Genomic DNA, 17,667 nt, shown 5'->3' with positions numbered 1-17,667 from the left:
GTGTGGGCTGCCTTCTGGACCAGAAGCAGTGTAGCCATCTCCATATGATGCTGTGAGTGGGGTAATTGGTACTGTTCTATAGCAGTGATAAGAAGGTGAGCCTTCCTCCTACCCTGTCCCCCCCCGGCCAGTTGGCTCACCCTCATGTCCATGTAAAAGCCATTACCCAGTGTGAAGCAGTGGCATGTGTGAGGGTGCTGTTGCCAGACATGGTTAGCGTGTAGATGAGATGTGGCTGTAGAAATTAATGCTTACAGTTTCCTGATTTGGCATGGCCTGCATGAAGGTAATGTTATAGCTGGATTGCTGAAGCTCTTCTTTATTGTGTTAGTAAGGGGTTGGCATCCTATGACTTGTGGACTGGATCCAGCCTCTGGCAACTTCGGGATTCAGCAGTGTTGCAGCCAGGACAATAGAGGAGGTGTCCCCAAGTTCCTACTGCCTACCTTGATCGGTACTCCCCCTGTGGTAATCTATTGGTTACCGAAGGATGGGACTTACATCTCACAGCAGGGAGCGGGGTTGCAAGCAGCAGCCCATGGTAGCAAAATCTTGTCCGCTCCTACATTAGCAGGTTTTAGATCATCTGTACCTATACCATACCATGGTACTGTATAAAACAAAGCTAAGGTAAGGAAGTAAGCTGTTCTTTCAGTCATAGAGAGCATGATGATAATATTGCTGACTTCACTGGAGTAGCAGGAGGGAACCCATTTCTTAACTTAGGCTTTATTATATAAAGAGTATTGGGAACAAAATGATTTGCTTGTTAGTAACCATAGTTACCATGAATCTGGTTACATTGAATAGCTGTATTAAAAGAAACCGGTTTCCTACTTGGTTCTAAAAATTAGGAAGCATGAAATATATTTATCTGGTTCATGCACTGAGGAGTCTTAAGAAAAATTATGTGACTTGCACAAAAAAAAATTTAGCTGAGAAATCGGAACAGTCAAAGCTAATTAAGTTGTGACCTTTTCCTTTGTCAATTCGAAACTGTTTCCTGCTGATGGCAGGTTTATTCTAGTGCTTCATCATCAGGGATCTTCGTTTCCTCTGTCTAAAAATTGCAAATTCTCTAATTAAAACCCCCACAAATTCTCTTATTTAAAAAACCCAAAATCCACAATTAAAATGAAACACCACTATATGTGTGTGTTTGTGTTGTATGTATCAGTTGAACACCACGTTTTATTGATATATTTACAATTTTAAAGCCGTTTGGAAGCCTACCAGTGCCTCAATCACTATAATAAAATAAATTATAAATACCTGTACATTTTGGCATTTGACTCCGGGTTTTTTATCGTGGAAAATCAGAGGTCCCCCTGCCCACTTCACTCACTGGGATGCAGGTCCAGGCCCCTCACTCCCAAGTCACAGCCCCCTGGCTCTGCTGGGCCACTGCAAGTATGTGGTTGCATTTCCAGAATCAAAATGAATGTTTGTTCGCTTGCTTATTGGTTCAATCTGCGTAATTTAGACTAACCTGCAAAGCTTGAATTGATTCAGCCTTGGGCTTTTTGATTGTCTGTATTAGTCTTAATGTAAAGATAATACTACAGTATTTTTCATTACACTTCGGTATTTTTCTAGCTCAGTTTCTCTGGGGGAGGAGTATGTTGTACAACACAACACCTGTGACACTGAATATTAGTGACACTTAGTTTGGTGTAGTCTATTTAAGTGCATACCTCAGTACTTCCCCAGAGTATGCACTTACCAAAAATTTTTCAAAAACAACCATGTTTTAAAGGCCCTGTGCCTGCAGCTGCCAGAGCCAGACCTGAAGCCCAACTGGTTTTCTAGAGCAGCCTGTGCAAGGGGAAGTGGTGTGACCAGCTAGAGGAAGGCCAACCCCAGTCTCTGAGCCCCGGTGAAGCAACCATTGGGTCTGAGCACAGGGGCAGGGAACAAAACAGCAGGGGCTGGCACTGCTCAGAGCCACAACGCAGAGGTGGGGGGATGGGACATGACAGCTGCAGCTGGACCTGTGTCCTGGTACAGTGGGGGTGCTGCGTGCTGGGAGGGAGTGAGAGGCCCTGGCAGGGCTGGGAGGGGCTGTGGCTTTGGGGTGATGGGCAATGGGAGGGGCAGGGCACTGGCATGTGAGGGCTGCTTAGCACGACAAAGCAGTGAGGGAGACGGCCGCAGTTGGACCCGTGTCCTAGTGCAGGGGAAGCTGCTTCCAGGAGGAAGTTAGTGGGCAAAAGCTCCAGGTCAGGAAAGAGGGGCTCTAGCAGGGTGGGGCAGGGGTGGGGAGAGAGACGCTGCTGTGAGAGTCACTGGTATATTAGGGCTGCTCAGCCTCACAAAACAGTGGGGGCACGCAGGAGGGGTCGCTGCAGCTGGACCTGCATCCTGGTGAGTGAATGACATGGGGAAGCTCTGATTTGCTGTGATAAAAAGCTAAAATTAAATGCCAAAGTATAGAGGCATTTAGAATTTATTCTATTATAATGATTGAGGCAGTGATAGGCTTCCAAACTGCTTTAAAATTGTAAATATATCAATAAAACATTGTTTCAGCTGATACCTATATATATAGAGAGAGAGACAGCAACATTTCATTTTAATTAAGGAAAAACACAGATATGGGGGCTTGAAGTAAGAGAATATGGAATTTTTAATCAGAGAAAACCAGGATCCATGTAAATTACTAGGACACCTACTAGGTAGAGTTTGATGTGGAACAAAATCTCAAAGCAGTTTTCAAGGACAGTCCCCTAGCAAAAATCACAATGCCTCTCCTTTCCTAGGAAGGCTTTCAGTTTAAGGCGGATCCACTTTTAGTTCCCTAGTTATGCCTCCCATCTGCTTATCCTTCCACCCTTGCAACCCAAATTTTCATAGGTACCTGTTTGGTAACAGGATTATTCCTCTAACTAGTACTCGGATAGTAATTTTTTTCAGCTACTTAATAAAATAGTCTTTGGGTTTTTTTTACTTTTTTTTATTGATGATCTTACCCAGCTTGTGTATGACAGACTGTTGAATTGAATGCAGAGCTGTCTCTTGCAAACGTGTGCGTTTGTGCCAGCAGAGAGCTGTTTTAGGTGCTTTGGCTGGGTCAAAGTGAGTCGAGAGGGAGGGGGAGTTGGCGTTTCCTTAAAGGTTATTGATCAACCAGTCCATCAGTCTACAGCAAGTTACATTTCCCACAGTGGCATCAAACTGTTGATTTTCTAAGAACCCTCATCACTTCCTGGAGAATATCCCCCATGCTATAGCCCTTCATGGCCACTTTTCAGCCAACAGAGGAAGCTTCTTCAGATCCTTCTTATTTCTATGCATGAATGACAGATTTGGCACATTGAACTGGGAAGCAACCACCCACTGGGGGATAGACTGAAGCTGCTTGTTTTGTGAGCTGCTGTTGATATTCTGGTTGGTCACTACTACTTGAGAACAAGAAGATGAACCTGTAAGTGGGTTTCTGTTCTGTTTTTATTGGAAAGCTCTCCTGGCTGTTGCTTGAGCTTTTGCAGATGACGTACCAAATGCATTGGGTTCCTCTGACAAGTCACCTATAGCTATATCAGTGCCATTGCCTTTGACCATGAAAAGACACAACTTTATCACAGATTCCACCAGTTGGTCAAAAAATTGTTTGTTGACCTGATCCATATTGTCGGACTGCTCCATGGCTGAATTGAGCTGATTGGCTACGGCCTGTTTGCCAGGCTCCCATTCGCTGGCAGGGGTATGCTTTAAGCTCTTGTTTGTTTCGCTGGAGCTGTCTTCTATATTGAACCCAGCTTCATGCAAGACTTTCTGTATGATGGACAAGAGTACACTTGATATGTCTTCCTTTTGGGAGTTGAGCTGCTGTTGGTAATCGTTCCTTGTCCCTGCCGGCCTCGACCCAGAAGCCTCTGCAAGGGACTTGGAACTTTGGCTGTTCCCAGCTTTTTCGAAATGTGCATCGCGGGACACGTACCCAAACGAAGTGGCACGTGATTCAGTAGAGTCCTTGCCATTGTTTGTTTGTTGCAGTAGATGTTGCTGTATCAACATTAAGGCAGTCACAATGAGGTCTTTTGCATACTTATCCATTGAGCAGTGCTTTTCCAAAGGCTTGCATGAAGACGATTGAGATTTGTTTCCTCCTTTATCCTTGTCTTTTCCAGAGTTGTGCATTGCACTTTGCATTGCTGTAAACTGCATGGCTTGAGATTTTGGGTCCTGGGACCCTGTTTTAAGTGATGTAAATGCTAGACTTTGAGACCTGGATTGTCCCTTATCTTCTCCTGCTAGGGCTTGAAAAAGGCGTTTAACCATTGCTTCCAAAATTTCGGTAGACTTCTGGTTCGCTACACTGAATAGATTTTTCTTCACCGTAAAAACGAAGCCAGAGTCTGTCATGAGCTCACCTGTAACACTATGCAGATTTTTCATTATTGAGTCTATCAAGTCTGATATAACATCTCTGGTGTGTTTGAGAACGACTGTCTTCAAAACCAGGCAAGCTGGTTGCTTGTTGCCCTTCTTTTCAATGTTCATGGTCTTCAAGAATGAGAACACCATGTCTGAAGCAACCTTGTTTGCATAAACCATTAGCCCTTTGTTGACAGAAGTACCATATTCATCTTGCCTGGAGTTTCTGGCTTGCATTTGCTTATCTGAAGATTTTTCTCCTTGTTTGCCGCCTTTTTGATTGGACATCTCGCCATAAAGTGTTCTTCCCTCAGTTGAGCTGCAGTGATGTTGAGCTGCCAGACTCGATGTTGCCTCCTCTCTCAACGTCCCATGGTCTTTTGATGCCAGATATGTTGTTCACTGTGTTGCCTTTTGGTTTCTATAGCAGCAGTGACATCACAAAGATTCATTTTCACCAGCAGCTAGTGATGTGATGGCCCTGGTTCAGCAATAGCCTGCTATCCTTAGGCTGTATTAATCCATTTCCTTAGGTTTTGGAGGGTATTTTTTAGATGGGAATGGGGAATCAGTTTCCCTCTCCTCTCCTTCCTCTTCTCCCAACCCCTGATTTAAAAAAAAAAAAAAAAAAAGAGGCAACAACCCTCATTAAACTACATTTTGGGAAATGCAGTTAATGTAATGAATGCTTAGCACAGAGTTTAGCTTCTGTTTAGATGGAGATGTTTGACTGGGAGAATTTGGTTTATGGTATCATCTGTCAAGTAGCAAGAGCACACAAAATAGCTCACTAACAGTCTGTAATAGTGGAACAAAACATCTGTAGGTTTGGGAAACTTGTGTTTCTCTCCCTTTGCCACTTATTTGTCTTCTGTTTTTTCCCCGATTGCTTCCCTTTCTTCTTTCACTCTTACAAAGATAAAATCTCCTCTTTTTTTCCCTTCCCCCCCACCTTATCAAACGAAGCCAATAATGTGAAGGAAGAAAGTTTATGAGGAGCTCTTGCAACTTTGTGGGGCCTCAGGTGGGGCAAGCAAAGATGAGCTTATGAGTGGAAAGTGCAGAAACTCAGCATGTGGTTCTGGGGAAGCTGAAACTTGGGCTTCCTTCTCAACTCCCTCTTCTAACCAGCCTGACTTCCTCTATTTAGGGATGTACCAGCATCCGTGTTTCTCCACAGAATGGTCAAACTTTGGGAGATGCTGAAAGCCATGCCAATAACAAGTCTATCCTTATGGCACCATGCAGGGGCCTCCAGTTTACAACTGGTAGCACCCGACTGAAATAAAGACTAATTAAACAGGATAGTGATTGTCCACAAGTGGCAGAAAGTGCTAGTGCTTGGTGTTGGGGTAGGATACAAGAGTAAGGAAATGGAAAGTGTTGATATGCATGTTTACAGGAAGCCAGCTGCCTAGATAGTGAATGGGAGGCTGTGTGAGGTACTAGTGGGACAGGACCCAGTGGCAGAGGTTAGAAGTGGGTAGGGGCATCCTCTACCAGGACTTGCTTGAGATAAGAGGATACTATGGGGATTACAGGATGGCTTTTACCTCCTGGAGCTCATAGTTGGGATGGAATGCATTGGTGACCCCTGAGCCAAACCCTTGTGAGAATGGGCCTTCCAACCCCTTGTACACTATGGTTGCGTGTTGTATAGCGGTGGTTCCATGAAGCAGTCTTCCTCATTGGCATTTTCCACAGACAGGGTCACTGAAAGCAGCTTTCTGGGTCCTGAGGAAGCCGTGGCAGAAGACTAGAAGTCCACTGAGATCTCAAGGGAGATCTCTTGCCTGGCAAAGCTGGTCATTGCCGATGAAGGCTGAACCACTTAATCTGAAATCAGGCAGAAGATAGAGTAGGGTGATGCCTTAGAACTAACACAGCTAACTACCTCGTAGACATGCCAGTACATTTAATGTGGACCCAAGCATCCCAGTGCAGAGCTTTCTCACACCAGTATTTCCAAATTCATGTGGGAATCCTGGCACCACTATTAAGTAGCTTTCTGCAAATATAACAGCACAGCAAGCAAGCAAGGAAAGACTGTACACCTGGATGTATAAGCCACTGAAACTGGATACCAGCTTCTCTGGCACATATTGCAGAGAAAGGGTGCTGGCACTTGGTTTTCTTAATAGCGTTGTGGGGCTGAGGACAGACCAATTGGAAAGCACAACCAAAACGTCTGTTGGTAGAAAGAACAGTTGTTGAAAGTAATCATTGTATACTTTTACGTTGCATGGGCAGGGATCCTGGTTTTCACTGCTTAAAAATCGCAAATTCTGTAATTTAAAGAAAGGGGACAAGAAGCAAAAAAATCTATCATTAAAAAACCCTAAATCTGCAATCAAAATGAAACAAACACCACTCTGTGTGTGTGTGTGTGTGTGTGTGTGTGTGTGTGTGTGTGTAAAATGTGTATGTATGTGTATCAATTGAACACACAATGTTTTATTGATCGATTTACAATTTTAAAGCAATTTGGAAGCCTACCAGTGCCTCAAGCAGTATTATAAAATAAATTCTAAGTACATATATATTTTGGTATTTGATTTTATGTTTTTTATCGTGGAAAATCAGAGCTCCCTGTGCCCACTTCACACACCAGGATGCAGGTCCAGGCTCCTCATTCCCCACCCACAGCTCCCCCACACCACTGTTGCTCCCCTTTACTCCCTACCCACAGCCATCTCGGCCCTGCTGTTGCCCTCACCCCAACTGTGTAGTTTAGATATAGTTAGACAAGCTTTTGAATGCCTTGACCATCCCAGCTATAACACACTTTTACATTATAAAGCAACAGCAGTACTGGAGAAATGTCACACTCAGAATCAAATTTGTGTCATGCTTTTTTTCCACCGGTTATAATTTCTTTCTTTTCAAAAGTCTAGTAAGGAACCCATGTTATAAAGTAAAGATTTAGTTTACATTTTAAAAGTATTTACTTGTCATCCGTTTAAACAGGAACAGTGTTTTGTTTTGTTTTTTACTTATCTTGAAATTCTGTGACATGCCGTTTTATATGGAAGTATTTTGCTATTTATCATTTTATATTTATAACATTCATGAAAAACATACCAAGTCAATGATTATTATTGCTATCCTGGTGTTTGCATGTATTAGCTAGATACCTATATATGTTTGTTTTTTCATTTTCCTTTTTCCTAGGTTCAAAACTTGACATTGCGTAGTCAGAAGCCGGGGGTATTGTCCAGTTCCCCAACTGGACAACCAAAGAGCAGTAGTCAAGCTCAGTCTTTGGCTCTATGCCCTAATAAAACAGCGATCAGTACCAAGGGCAGCCAGCCAGATCCTGCAGAAAGCAATAGAAAAGGAGAGAGCCCAACTTCCGAGAGTCGAAGTACACCTGTCACACGGACATCCAGCATACATCAATTAATAGCACCAGGTAGGATGAAGCTTTATCTTTAGAAAGGTTGTTACTTAAACATGCAGTGTATCAGATAAAAAACACACACAGGTGTCTGATACCACACTGAATGATTCAGGTTTTAATCTTCTAGAGAGAAATAGTTATCCGTAGTAGTGCTGGAAAAAATTATACACTAGAATTCTCTGCGCTTCCACAGAGAGGAAGGGAGGGAAATGGAAGCAGACAGACAGAATAGGAAAGCAAAAAGGTGTGTATGCATGTTTCTCTATATAATCTAGTTTAGGTATTAATATAATTTATTTCTGTTGCTTTGGCACCCAAAAGTTGGCTCAGTTGTGATCAGGAAACAATTGTGTTAAGAATATTTAGGTGCTCATAAATAAACGTGTTTCCAACTCAAAGATTTTTCTAATAAAATAAGAAAAATGTGACAAAAGGAAAAAATGTGAGGGATGAGGTCAACCAAGATAAAGTTACGCACATACTTAAATTGGTTATTGTGTAAATTCATATCTCCTGATGAGTCAAAGGGTAGAAATGTAGTCTGCGCAAGTGGTCTGAATGAGATGGAGGAGCCATGCTTTTAGGAGAAGAGAAAAGAGAGTGAGGCTGCAAGGAATACAGCTCTGGAATCCTTGTCTTGTCAAAATTGACTTCAACCAGAGGGGGGAAAAAAGAAATAGTCTCCTATTTAAAAATAAATAGATGTGATATAATAATTAGTAATCAGAGGAAAGAAAGCAAGCAGCAGGGGTATATGTGGAGGAGTATGGTTAGTTTCTCTACTGTAGGCAGTTACTCAAGTGGGATCACTGGCTCTTTTGAAGAGAAGAAAGAACATTACTGGAAATCAGGCCAGTTTTAGGAGTCTAACTATTCATATATTTGCCCAATTTTGGACATCTGAGTTTTGACAAATTTGGCCCAGATATGCTTAGTTAAAACAGGGCTTCTGGCCCATTCTTGTTTTAAAGCTTATATTTAAAGAACAGTACCCAAGTGGTAATTTGTTTTAAGTAAATTTTGACTCTGCTGAACTTCTTTCATTTTGGCTATGTTAAATCAGGTTAAATCCCAGTTCCTCTTCAACTTGAATGTGTTTTTTAACTAAAAGAGGAGATCTCATTAACAATCTTAGACTTAGCAGCAAGAAAATAATGACTTTGCAATTTGTTGATCTTAGATTTTATTAAGGAAACATGATTTTATGAAATTGTTTACTGCAACATTTCACTTTGGAATTTATCAAAATTAATGTATTCCTTACCTCATTGTGTTTGAGATGCTACATGTGACGGTAGAGAGTATTTTCCATTGGATTTCCAACTGATGCTTGTATGGATAGATTCTTCAAGTTCTATGCTGACGTTACTCTTCTAATATGAAAACTTTCTCCTTTAAAAATTTATTGTAGTGTTCCCGAACTAAGGAAATAATTACTAATTGTCATTTTTTTTCCCCCCTCACAGCTTCATATTCTCCAATTCATCCTCATTCTCTCATTAAACATCAGCAGATTCCTCTTCATCCTCCACCTCCAAAGATATCTCACCATCAGCTGATACTGCAGCAGCAGCAGCAGGTCCAGCCAATTGCTCTTCAGACTCCTCCCAGTCAGGAACCACCTCCGTCACAACACTGTGTACCACTCCAAAGCCACTGTCTTCCTCCAGTTCCCAACAGTGTCCAGTCACAACATTGTTCCCCTGTTCACATCCATCCTCCTCCTTTAACAGTATCTCCTACTCCATCCCAGTCAGCTCAACAATCAGTAGTAGTGTCTCCCCCACCTTCTCATTCACCTAGCCAGTCACCTACAATAATTATTCATCCACAAGCACTTATCCAGTCGCAAACAAATCCTCTTGTGCCATCTGCTCTTCAGTCAGAGCAGAATCCCCAGCCGACTGGTAGTCCAGTACGACCAGTAGCACAGCAGCTTAATCTTCCATCACATCTTCCACTTCCACCTTCCCCAGTAGTACCCATTGGGTCAGTGGATCAGCCCACCTTGGTGTCCCCAGGTCAGCAGATAGTGTCTTCAGCATCACACCAACAATATCCAGCCTTACAGTCTGCACCAATCCCAATTGCAGCCCCTCCACAGCTGTCAGCATCTTCAACACAGATTCAACAACTACCCTTGCAGTCTGTGCAGTCTTTACAAGTCCAGCCTGAAATTCTATCCCAGGGCCAGGTTTTGGTGCAAAATACTTTGGTCTCAGAGGAGGAGCTTCCTGCTGCAGAAGCTTTGGTCCAGCTGCCATTTCAGACTCTTCCACCACCGCAAACTGTTGCAGTAAACCTTCAAGTACAACCACCAGTACCTGTTGAAGCCCCTGTGGTAAGTTCTCAGAAACCTTCCTTTAGCTTTTGATGTTATACGAAAAGAGAGAGACTCTCTAACACAGTTGCCTTCTGGCCACTGACTGGAAAAATCCCGTAAGTCCGAGTAAAGAGGAGTCTGTTGTCAGGTTTGGTAAAACTGACCTTGCTGTGTGGCACCCAACAGGTGAATCCAATGAGGTGTTGAAAAGGTGGCTCCCAGTCTTTATAACAAGTGATCCTAACATATCTAGATTTAAGCAAGGTTCTTTGGGTAGATGTGATATCTTTTATTAGACCAACTAAGTAGTTAGTGTAATAAAAGACCAACTAAATAGATTTAAGCAAAGCATTTGATACTGTCATACAGGAAATTATTAATTGTGGGGAGTTTATACGAAAATTATAAAGTGAATATGGAGCTAGCTGAAGGAAGAAACTACAGTGCGTTATACTGAAAAGGGAGTTATTAGATTGGAGAGAGGTTATTTGTGGCTTTCTGCAGCGATCAGTTGATGGATCACTTCTGTTTAATATTTTTCATGCAAGACTTTGATGCAAGAACCAATTACATGCTTATAAATTCGCAGATGATAAATTGTGGAACTGTCTTTCAAGAGATTAAAAGAGCTTGGCTTGTTTAGCCTAGTAGATGAAAGTTGAGAAGGATATAATTACTCTTCAGAAATACATTGTGGTGGAAGTTAATGAGGGAGAATTGTTTAAATTAAAAGATAAATGTTCTATAGGATTATACTGGTACAAATTAATTCTGAATAAATTTAGACTGGAATTTAGATACAAGAAGGTTTCTAGCCATCAGAATAGTGAAGTGCTAATTAGCTTCAGACAAAATTTTAGGGGCACCGCAAGTAGTTTCAAGATGAGAACTGATAAATTCTGAGAAGGGTTGACAGAATAGACATGATTGTGGAATTAATTACAGCTGGTGATCTACTTTAGTTTTCTGGGTTATTAGCATCTCCAAGAGATTGAAAGGTGGCTTGATAATTGTGGGAGGAGCATGCATGTTAAGGAGCTGTGTCGGGGTATGGGGTTTCTTGACTACTGAGGCCTGGTAAAAGAGGTTGAAGCCAGACAAGTGGTCTGAGTGGGAGAGAGAGTGAGTGAACATTGGAATGGCCTTTGTATTGGAGTGGTAGATTAGAAATATCCCGGGGTCCTTGAAGGTGGGTTCAGGGTGCTTGCAACGAGGTGCTTTAGTTTAGATCAGGCCACAGAGGGTTAACATGTGGGCTATGGGCTTTTGTCCAGCTGTCACTCCCCCAGTTGCTGCTGCTCCTGCTGGTGTGGCCAGGGTCTGTGGGTAAGGCAGTGTGGTGGGAGGGACCCAGTGAGCTGGATAGGCTCGCACTGCCTCTGTGGTGGCAGGAGTTGTTGGGGGTGGGGGGAAGGGAAGCATATGTGCCCATGCGGTCCTGGGGAGGCTGCATTGGCTGCACAGGCTCTCCAGGACTAGTGTGGCATGCAGCTCCAGCCACTTAGAAGTTGGACAACCCTGGTTTAGATAACCAGGACCTCTATGGTTCATACACACAAACAAGGAAGGCCAGGCTGGGAGGTAGTGTTGGCCCTTTATGGATTAGGTTTCCTTCCCTTTATCCTTCTTCCTCTTGTGTTTTTAATATGTTTGCATGTATGTTTGATGTTTCAGGCATTGTGTCTGGTGGTTGTGCTTGAGGGTTTGTTTGTTTCTGAAGCTTTTAAGAATAGGTTAGACAAATGTTTTCTAGGATGGTTTAGATTGAGATGATCCCACCTTGAGCAGGGGGTTGGACTAGACTGCATGAGGGTCCTTCCAGCTGTACTTTTCTATGAATCTATGCTTACATGGATTTTTTTCCTATAATATGTTTGCTCTTCTGTATCCTGTTGAAGGTCCAGGGCTTCTGCTGATTACTTCTGGGGTGGAAAGAATTTTTTTTCACCCTCAAATGCATTATTTGTTTTCTGAGCCTGCTGCAGCATCAGTTATCCCTGCACAGCACTCATTTCAATTCATTTGCCATTAAATGACGTTTTAGACTAAACACTAAGCAAGAACAGAAACACATCAGAAATGGAAATTAATGAAAAAACAGCTAAAGAGAATGTTTTCATATAACTCCTCCTTCAGGAGCCACTGGGAAATTGCCTAAGAGCTGGCTGTTGCTCACAAACAGTGGTTTGACCATTGTTGGTCTGTTATATGGTTATACATGGTTGCAGGGGACTGATTCTGGGCCACATGGTCCCCTTCAGTCACATGTTCCTAGCCTGCCTTTGCAGAACCATGTCTTTATGTGGCAGTTAATAGCTCATTACCCAAATGTTTTGTTTTCCAAATATAGTGAAGCCCAAGAATACGTGACAAGTGCCCCACTACTTAGGAGTCTTAATTCGGCTCTCATTAACAGCAGTGCCACTGACATAAACCAGGCTCCCTCAGGAACTTGACTACACATTTTTAATGTTGCTAACATTGCTTTTCTACCACATTTGCTACATTTTAGGATAGGGGTCAGCAATCCCTGGCATGTGTGCCGAGCATGGCACGTGAGGCCATTTTGCTTGGCACACTGCTATCAGCCTGGGCTCTAAGCAGCTTCTGCCAGCCACAGCCCAGGCTGCTCCCAGCAGGCGACTGGGAGGCTGCAAGCAGACCGGGCTCCATAGGCCGGCTGCAGCTGGGAGGCTCCAGTATGTTGGCACTCTGGCACCTTTCAAGATGGACATTGTGGTTTTTTTCTGTACTCCGGCCAAAAAACATTGCCTACCCCTGTTTTAGGAGTAACTTGGTGCCTGAAGTGGCAGAGCTGCTTTAATTTGTGCTGTGCCATTTGAAAGTGCCCACGTAGGGGGGATTTCTTCATTGCCAATCTTCATATTTAAGTTGGCTGGGAAATCTGGATGTTGACTTCAATTGGAATTAGTTGGGTATTGGGCTGAGAGGAAGAAGAATCATTATTGATTACAGAAATATATGTCAACTGATATTTTAAAAAAGGCATTTTCTGTGTGAAACCCTCTGATGCTTCCTGGTGCAGCATCCTGGAATATTCAGCATTTAGAGTCATATTAACCTAAATCACTTTTAAAAAATATTTCCTCCATCCTTTCTTTTGGCCTGTGTAAATATAAGTTACAAATTTGTTAAGCTAGAATACCCTTTCTGAGAATTCAAAGCATTTGATTTTGTATATGCTGAGGCTCGACATTTAACATCTGTATAAAATGGGACTGTTATAAAGAGGGCAAAAATAGTAGGCAGAGATGACACTGCAAACATCTACTGTAGATGCAGAGCCTGAGTCTACAGTGTAGGTCATTGGAAGTCCAGTCAGTTTGCTAGTACACCTGTCTTCAATTGTTGCCTGATACAGATGATGATTACAGCAAGGAAGGAAGAGTGTTTATTTTACACCAAAGGTTGAAAACAAGCCTCCTTCATCTAAAATCTTGCCAATTTTTAGGAAATGAAGCAGTTAATGAAACTGAAGAATATATGATCATAATGAAATGAAAGTTGCATAGGTAAAGTATTAAAGAAAATTTTAAAAAAGAAAGTTTGAGGAAGGTTTTATGTGGACTTAGAGGGTAGATTCAGGCTAGACATCAGGAGGTGCTACTTCACTGTCAGTGCAGCTAGGATCTGGAACCAACTTCCAAGAGAAGTGCTGGCTCCTACCCTGGGGGTCTTTAAGAGGAGGTTGGACGAACACCTCGCCGAGGTTTTTGACCCCAGTACTCTTTCCTGCCTATGGCAGGGGGTCAGACTTGATGATCTGCTTAGGTCCCTTCCGACCCTACCAACTATGAAATTATGACTAGAAAACAGATCATACATAGTAGGAAACATGTTTAGAACACATCTCTGTGGACCGTGAATTTTTGGCACTCTTGTATTAATACAGTACAACTTTATATGCATAAATATATTTTATAATAGAAAAAATCTTAGGTATAGTAGACATCAGAAATCAGGATGCATAATGGAAAGTTACAGATAACTAAATCTCCAATAGTTGCTTGTACTGCAGTTGAAAACTCCTTAAAAAAAAAGAAGACATAGCGGAAATTTTAATGACCTCTTGTTTGTCCCCAAACCTTGCTATGGGAGAATTGGTCTCTAATCTCATTGTATTTTTAACCAAAGTCTTTTTGGCTTTATTCCTTTTGCCCTGATACAGCAAAGCACTTGGGCATGTGCTTAAGTATAAGTGAGATCAGTCCTGTGGTCTTAAAATCAAGTATATGCTTAAGTGCTTTTCACCTGGCTATCTTGAACTAATAGCTACTACAGCTGTCATATTTATAGGCCACCTACCCAGGCATTTTCATTGGTTTCCACTTGCATGCTTAAATGAAAAGAGTTTCTTGTATATTGTCTTATTTATAATTACCATTATTTCCTCGCTTATTACTTGTGGGGGTTCATGTGTCTTAAATATTGAAAGTGTGATGTTACTTTTATACTAGTAGCTTAAGAAATATTAATGTGCATTGAAAAGAACATAAAGAACATAAAAAGTGGAAAACTAATGCACATTGAACTTCTGTGCTTACCAGGAAAAAGCACAAATTAATAAGGCCTCCATGTAGTGGTGGAGGTAAGATTTACATAAGATGTATTGGTTAAATAACACCCATAAACTTATTTACATTTGAAACAGGTGGTGAAAATATCCAAGTGGAATATTATGGCAGTTGTGTTTGCCTTCTGAATTTTATGTAGAACAGAGGCAGACATCCAGCTGGGGTGATTCCTAGACAACTTGTTGGAAACACCTGACTTTGAAACAGAAGCGTATTATCTTTCTTTAAATTGTACTACTTTGGATTTCAAACTATGTACAAAAATAAGATTTATTTCCTGATCTCCAGCTTCCTAATCTGACACCAGCTTTACTTCAGAAAATCCCTGAGCCATCACAGATTCAGTTCTGATTGGCCAGAAATATAATTGTGTCTCTTCCAAATAAAGTTTAATATTGCTAATAACATAATTAACATTATGTAGTCGCATCTGATCTTTCTTGGTCTTGTGCTCAGAATATATATAGTTTATATAGTAGACTTTCTCTTCATGGAAGCAGATATTTAGGAGTGCCATGCAATTGTTGTAGCAGACTTTCATACAAAAAAGGACAATTCTGTCCCTTAAGATCATGTTTAATATTCTTTCAGCCTGAATAAAACAGAGAAAAGTAAAATGACTACTATTCCTTCCTTTCTCTTCATTCATCCTTTTTTTTCTTGTCACTTTTTTTCATCCCTATGTGTATCTTTCTCTTTTTTATTTCCTTCTGCATTTTCTTTTCAGTAACAGTGCCTGTGTTTCACTTACCCCCTTTGCTAAAATAAACTGTTATCATTTCCTGGGAATGCCCCAATGATTGTCATGGGGACAGAGGAATACACACCTCTCAGATGTTTTGTTTCAGGATATTAGTTTCACGAGGGAACCAGTATATGAATTATTTTTCATTCATATTAGGAAGGTAATAATAATCCCAGCCCTGTTGCAGTTCAGTCAGAGATTGGGCCCAGGAATGAGACTAGATACTTTTTTTTTGTTGCATGGATTTATAGTCTCTGATCTGCTGAGTTGGCTGGCAGCAAATTGCTCCAATTTGTTTGGGTAATCCTTTACAATGACTCTGCTAATATTTGATGATCCTGGCGTAGTCTCTAGAAACGTTTATTTTGATTACCGTGATATGCTGCTGTATGAGATGGAAAATATTGAGGAGCTTGCACATACTTGGAGGCCTTGCTCATTAAGCAAGAATTAACTGACATACAGCATTTCAAGCCAATTGTTTTTTGCTCTCCATGTTGAAATAGACCTGTCCTACTAACTTTGTATCAGCCTTTTAGTGGGATATTTGAAACCTGTCTTTTTTTTAAGGAAAGGCTTATTTGTGAATGATTTACCTAAACATTATTCTCAGCGGAGGGACTTTCCCCTGCTCTCAGTGTGTATGCTTAATGCCATAGGAATCCCCTCTAGTTTTAAGGCAGAAATTTCAGGGAAGGTCTCTCTTTTTTCATGCAATGCAAGCCTAGGAGGATATATGTTAGTTGAGACAGAATCTTTATAGAGACCTTAGTCTTTTAATTTTAACAAATGCTATAAATGTGTGTTTGTAATTACTGTTATGTCATCAGAACCCACTGATGTGCATGGATGATGGAAAAAAAGTGATTTTATGTAACGAACAGGTAAAAATATATTTTAAAAACCAATTGGTAATTTGTCAAGAAGCTTGTGTTCATGCAAATCTTTGGGGTGTTAAGGCAAAATGGAAATCTCTAAAGCAATTATCTTTTTCAATGCAGATTTATCAAGTGGAGAATGTGTGTGAGGAGGAAATGCCAGATGAGTCCGAATGTGCCCGTATGGATAGGACGCCTACCCCACCAACTTTATCTCCACCAGCTATAGTCTTAGGGAATGGTGAGGAACTCGCCTCAGACGAAGCTTTGTCAGGTGAGAATAAAAGCAAAAGGCAGGACAGCTTTTCTACCAGCATGACTCGCCAGCCCCTTCCGCATGGCCCTGGGTGCAGCAGGTTGGGCTCAGTGGTGGGGAGCCCTGAGCATCGACAGCGCAGAGCCTTGCCTGCCTGCAGTGCTTGCCCGCAAGGTGAAGGCTGAGGAGCTGGGCTGGGTGGGCCCAGCAGTGGGCTCACCTTCTCCCCTTACTCAGGACTCACTTCAGCCCTGAGGGGCCAAGGCAGCTCCTCCCTGTGCCGGACCAGGCAGACCCCATTAACACTGCTTGTGACCCCAACCCCTGGTTGAGAACCGCTGATCTAATCCAACTGCTTTCTCAAGGTAAGATCATTCCTGACTAAACCATCCCTGTCAAGTGTCTGTCTAACCTGTCCTTGAAAACTTCCAAGGATGACTATTTCACTACTTAGCCTGTTCCAGTGCTTTACCACTTTTATAGTCAGAAAATCCTTCATTGTAATCTCTGACCTAAATTTCCTCTGTTGCAGTTCTGAGGCCATTTCTCCTAGTCCTGTCCCCTACAGTCACAGAAAAGTCAACCAGTGGAAAAGCTCCCAGTTCTGTGACTAAGAGATCTCCAGTCTTAATTCAATCTCTGACAACAAACAGAGCCTTGACATCTTTAAGTCTGTTTCTCCATGTGTAAGATGATAGTACTTGCCTATCTCTCCAGCACAGTGCTCCCACTCCAGTGTTCTTGGGGGTCAATGGAAAATTTTCCTTGACTTCAGCAAGTAATGAATAGGCTTAATGCTTGAAGCAGGGTGTTAGTACCCAGAAGCTTGCAAAGAACAATTTTTCCAACTATTTAGTTTTTCTAATAAAAGATACCACTCTACCCAAAGAACCTTGTCTGCCTAGGTCTAATGTACAAATTCATACTACAGCCTTTGCAAATAAGAATAAAATAAGATATGGATTTGTTTTTCTTTGGGTTTTTTCTCCTTTTCTTCTTTCCTTCATGTTGCTGGATTAGGGAATTAGAAGAAGCAAGTTTCTTTCCCAAAGTAAATGGCAAGATAGAATTACTTCACAGCATTCAAGTGCTA

General features: G+C 41.8%; 1 protein-coding gene and 1 pseudogene across 8 annotated transcripts in view; one reads left to right on the top strand and one right to left on the bottom strand.

Moving 5' to 3' along the window:
* Nucleotides 1-17,667, top strand: part of PHC3 (polyhomeotic homolog 3) — a 124,403-nt gene that overhangs the window by 69,457 nt on the left and 37,279 nt on the right. For all 8 annotated transcript variants that reach the window (XM_090051290.1, XM_090051295.1, XM_090051292.1 and 5 more), the window contains 3 exons: nucleotides 7,549-7,789; nucleotides 9,244-10,118; nucleotides 16,442-16,592. In XM_090051290.1, the coding sequence (XP_089907416.1) occupies nucleotides 7,549-7,789; nucleotides 9,244-10,118; nucleotides 16,442-16,592 (1,267 nt within the window). The remainder of the gene's footprint in view (nucleotides 1-7,548; nucleotides 7,790-9,243; nucleotides 10,119-16,441; nucleotides 16,593-17,667) is intronic.
* On the bottom strand, nucleotides 3,448-4,665 carry LOC149863089 (A-kinase anchor protein 4 pseudogene; annotated as a pseudogene).

This window comes from Crocodylus siamensis, chromosome 6 (assembly GCF_052110815.1).
Source record: "Crocodylus siamensis isolate JL-2025a chromosome 6, ASM5211081v1, whole genome shotgun sequence".
Taxonomy (NCBI): Eukaryota; Metazoa; Chordata; order Crocodylia; family Crocodylidae; genus Crocodylus; species Crocodylus siamensis.
Note: the sequence above shows the minus strand (reverse complement) of the source record. Positions and strands in the feature narration are given on the sequence as shown.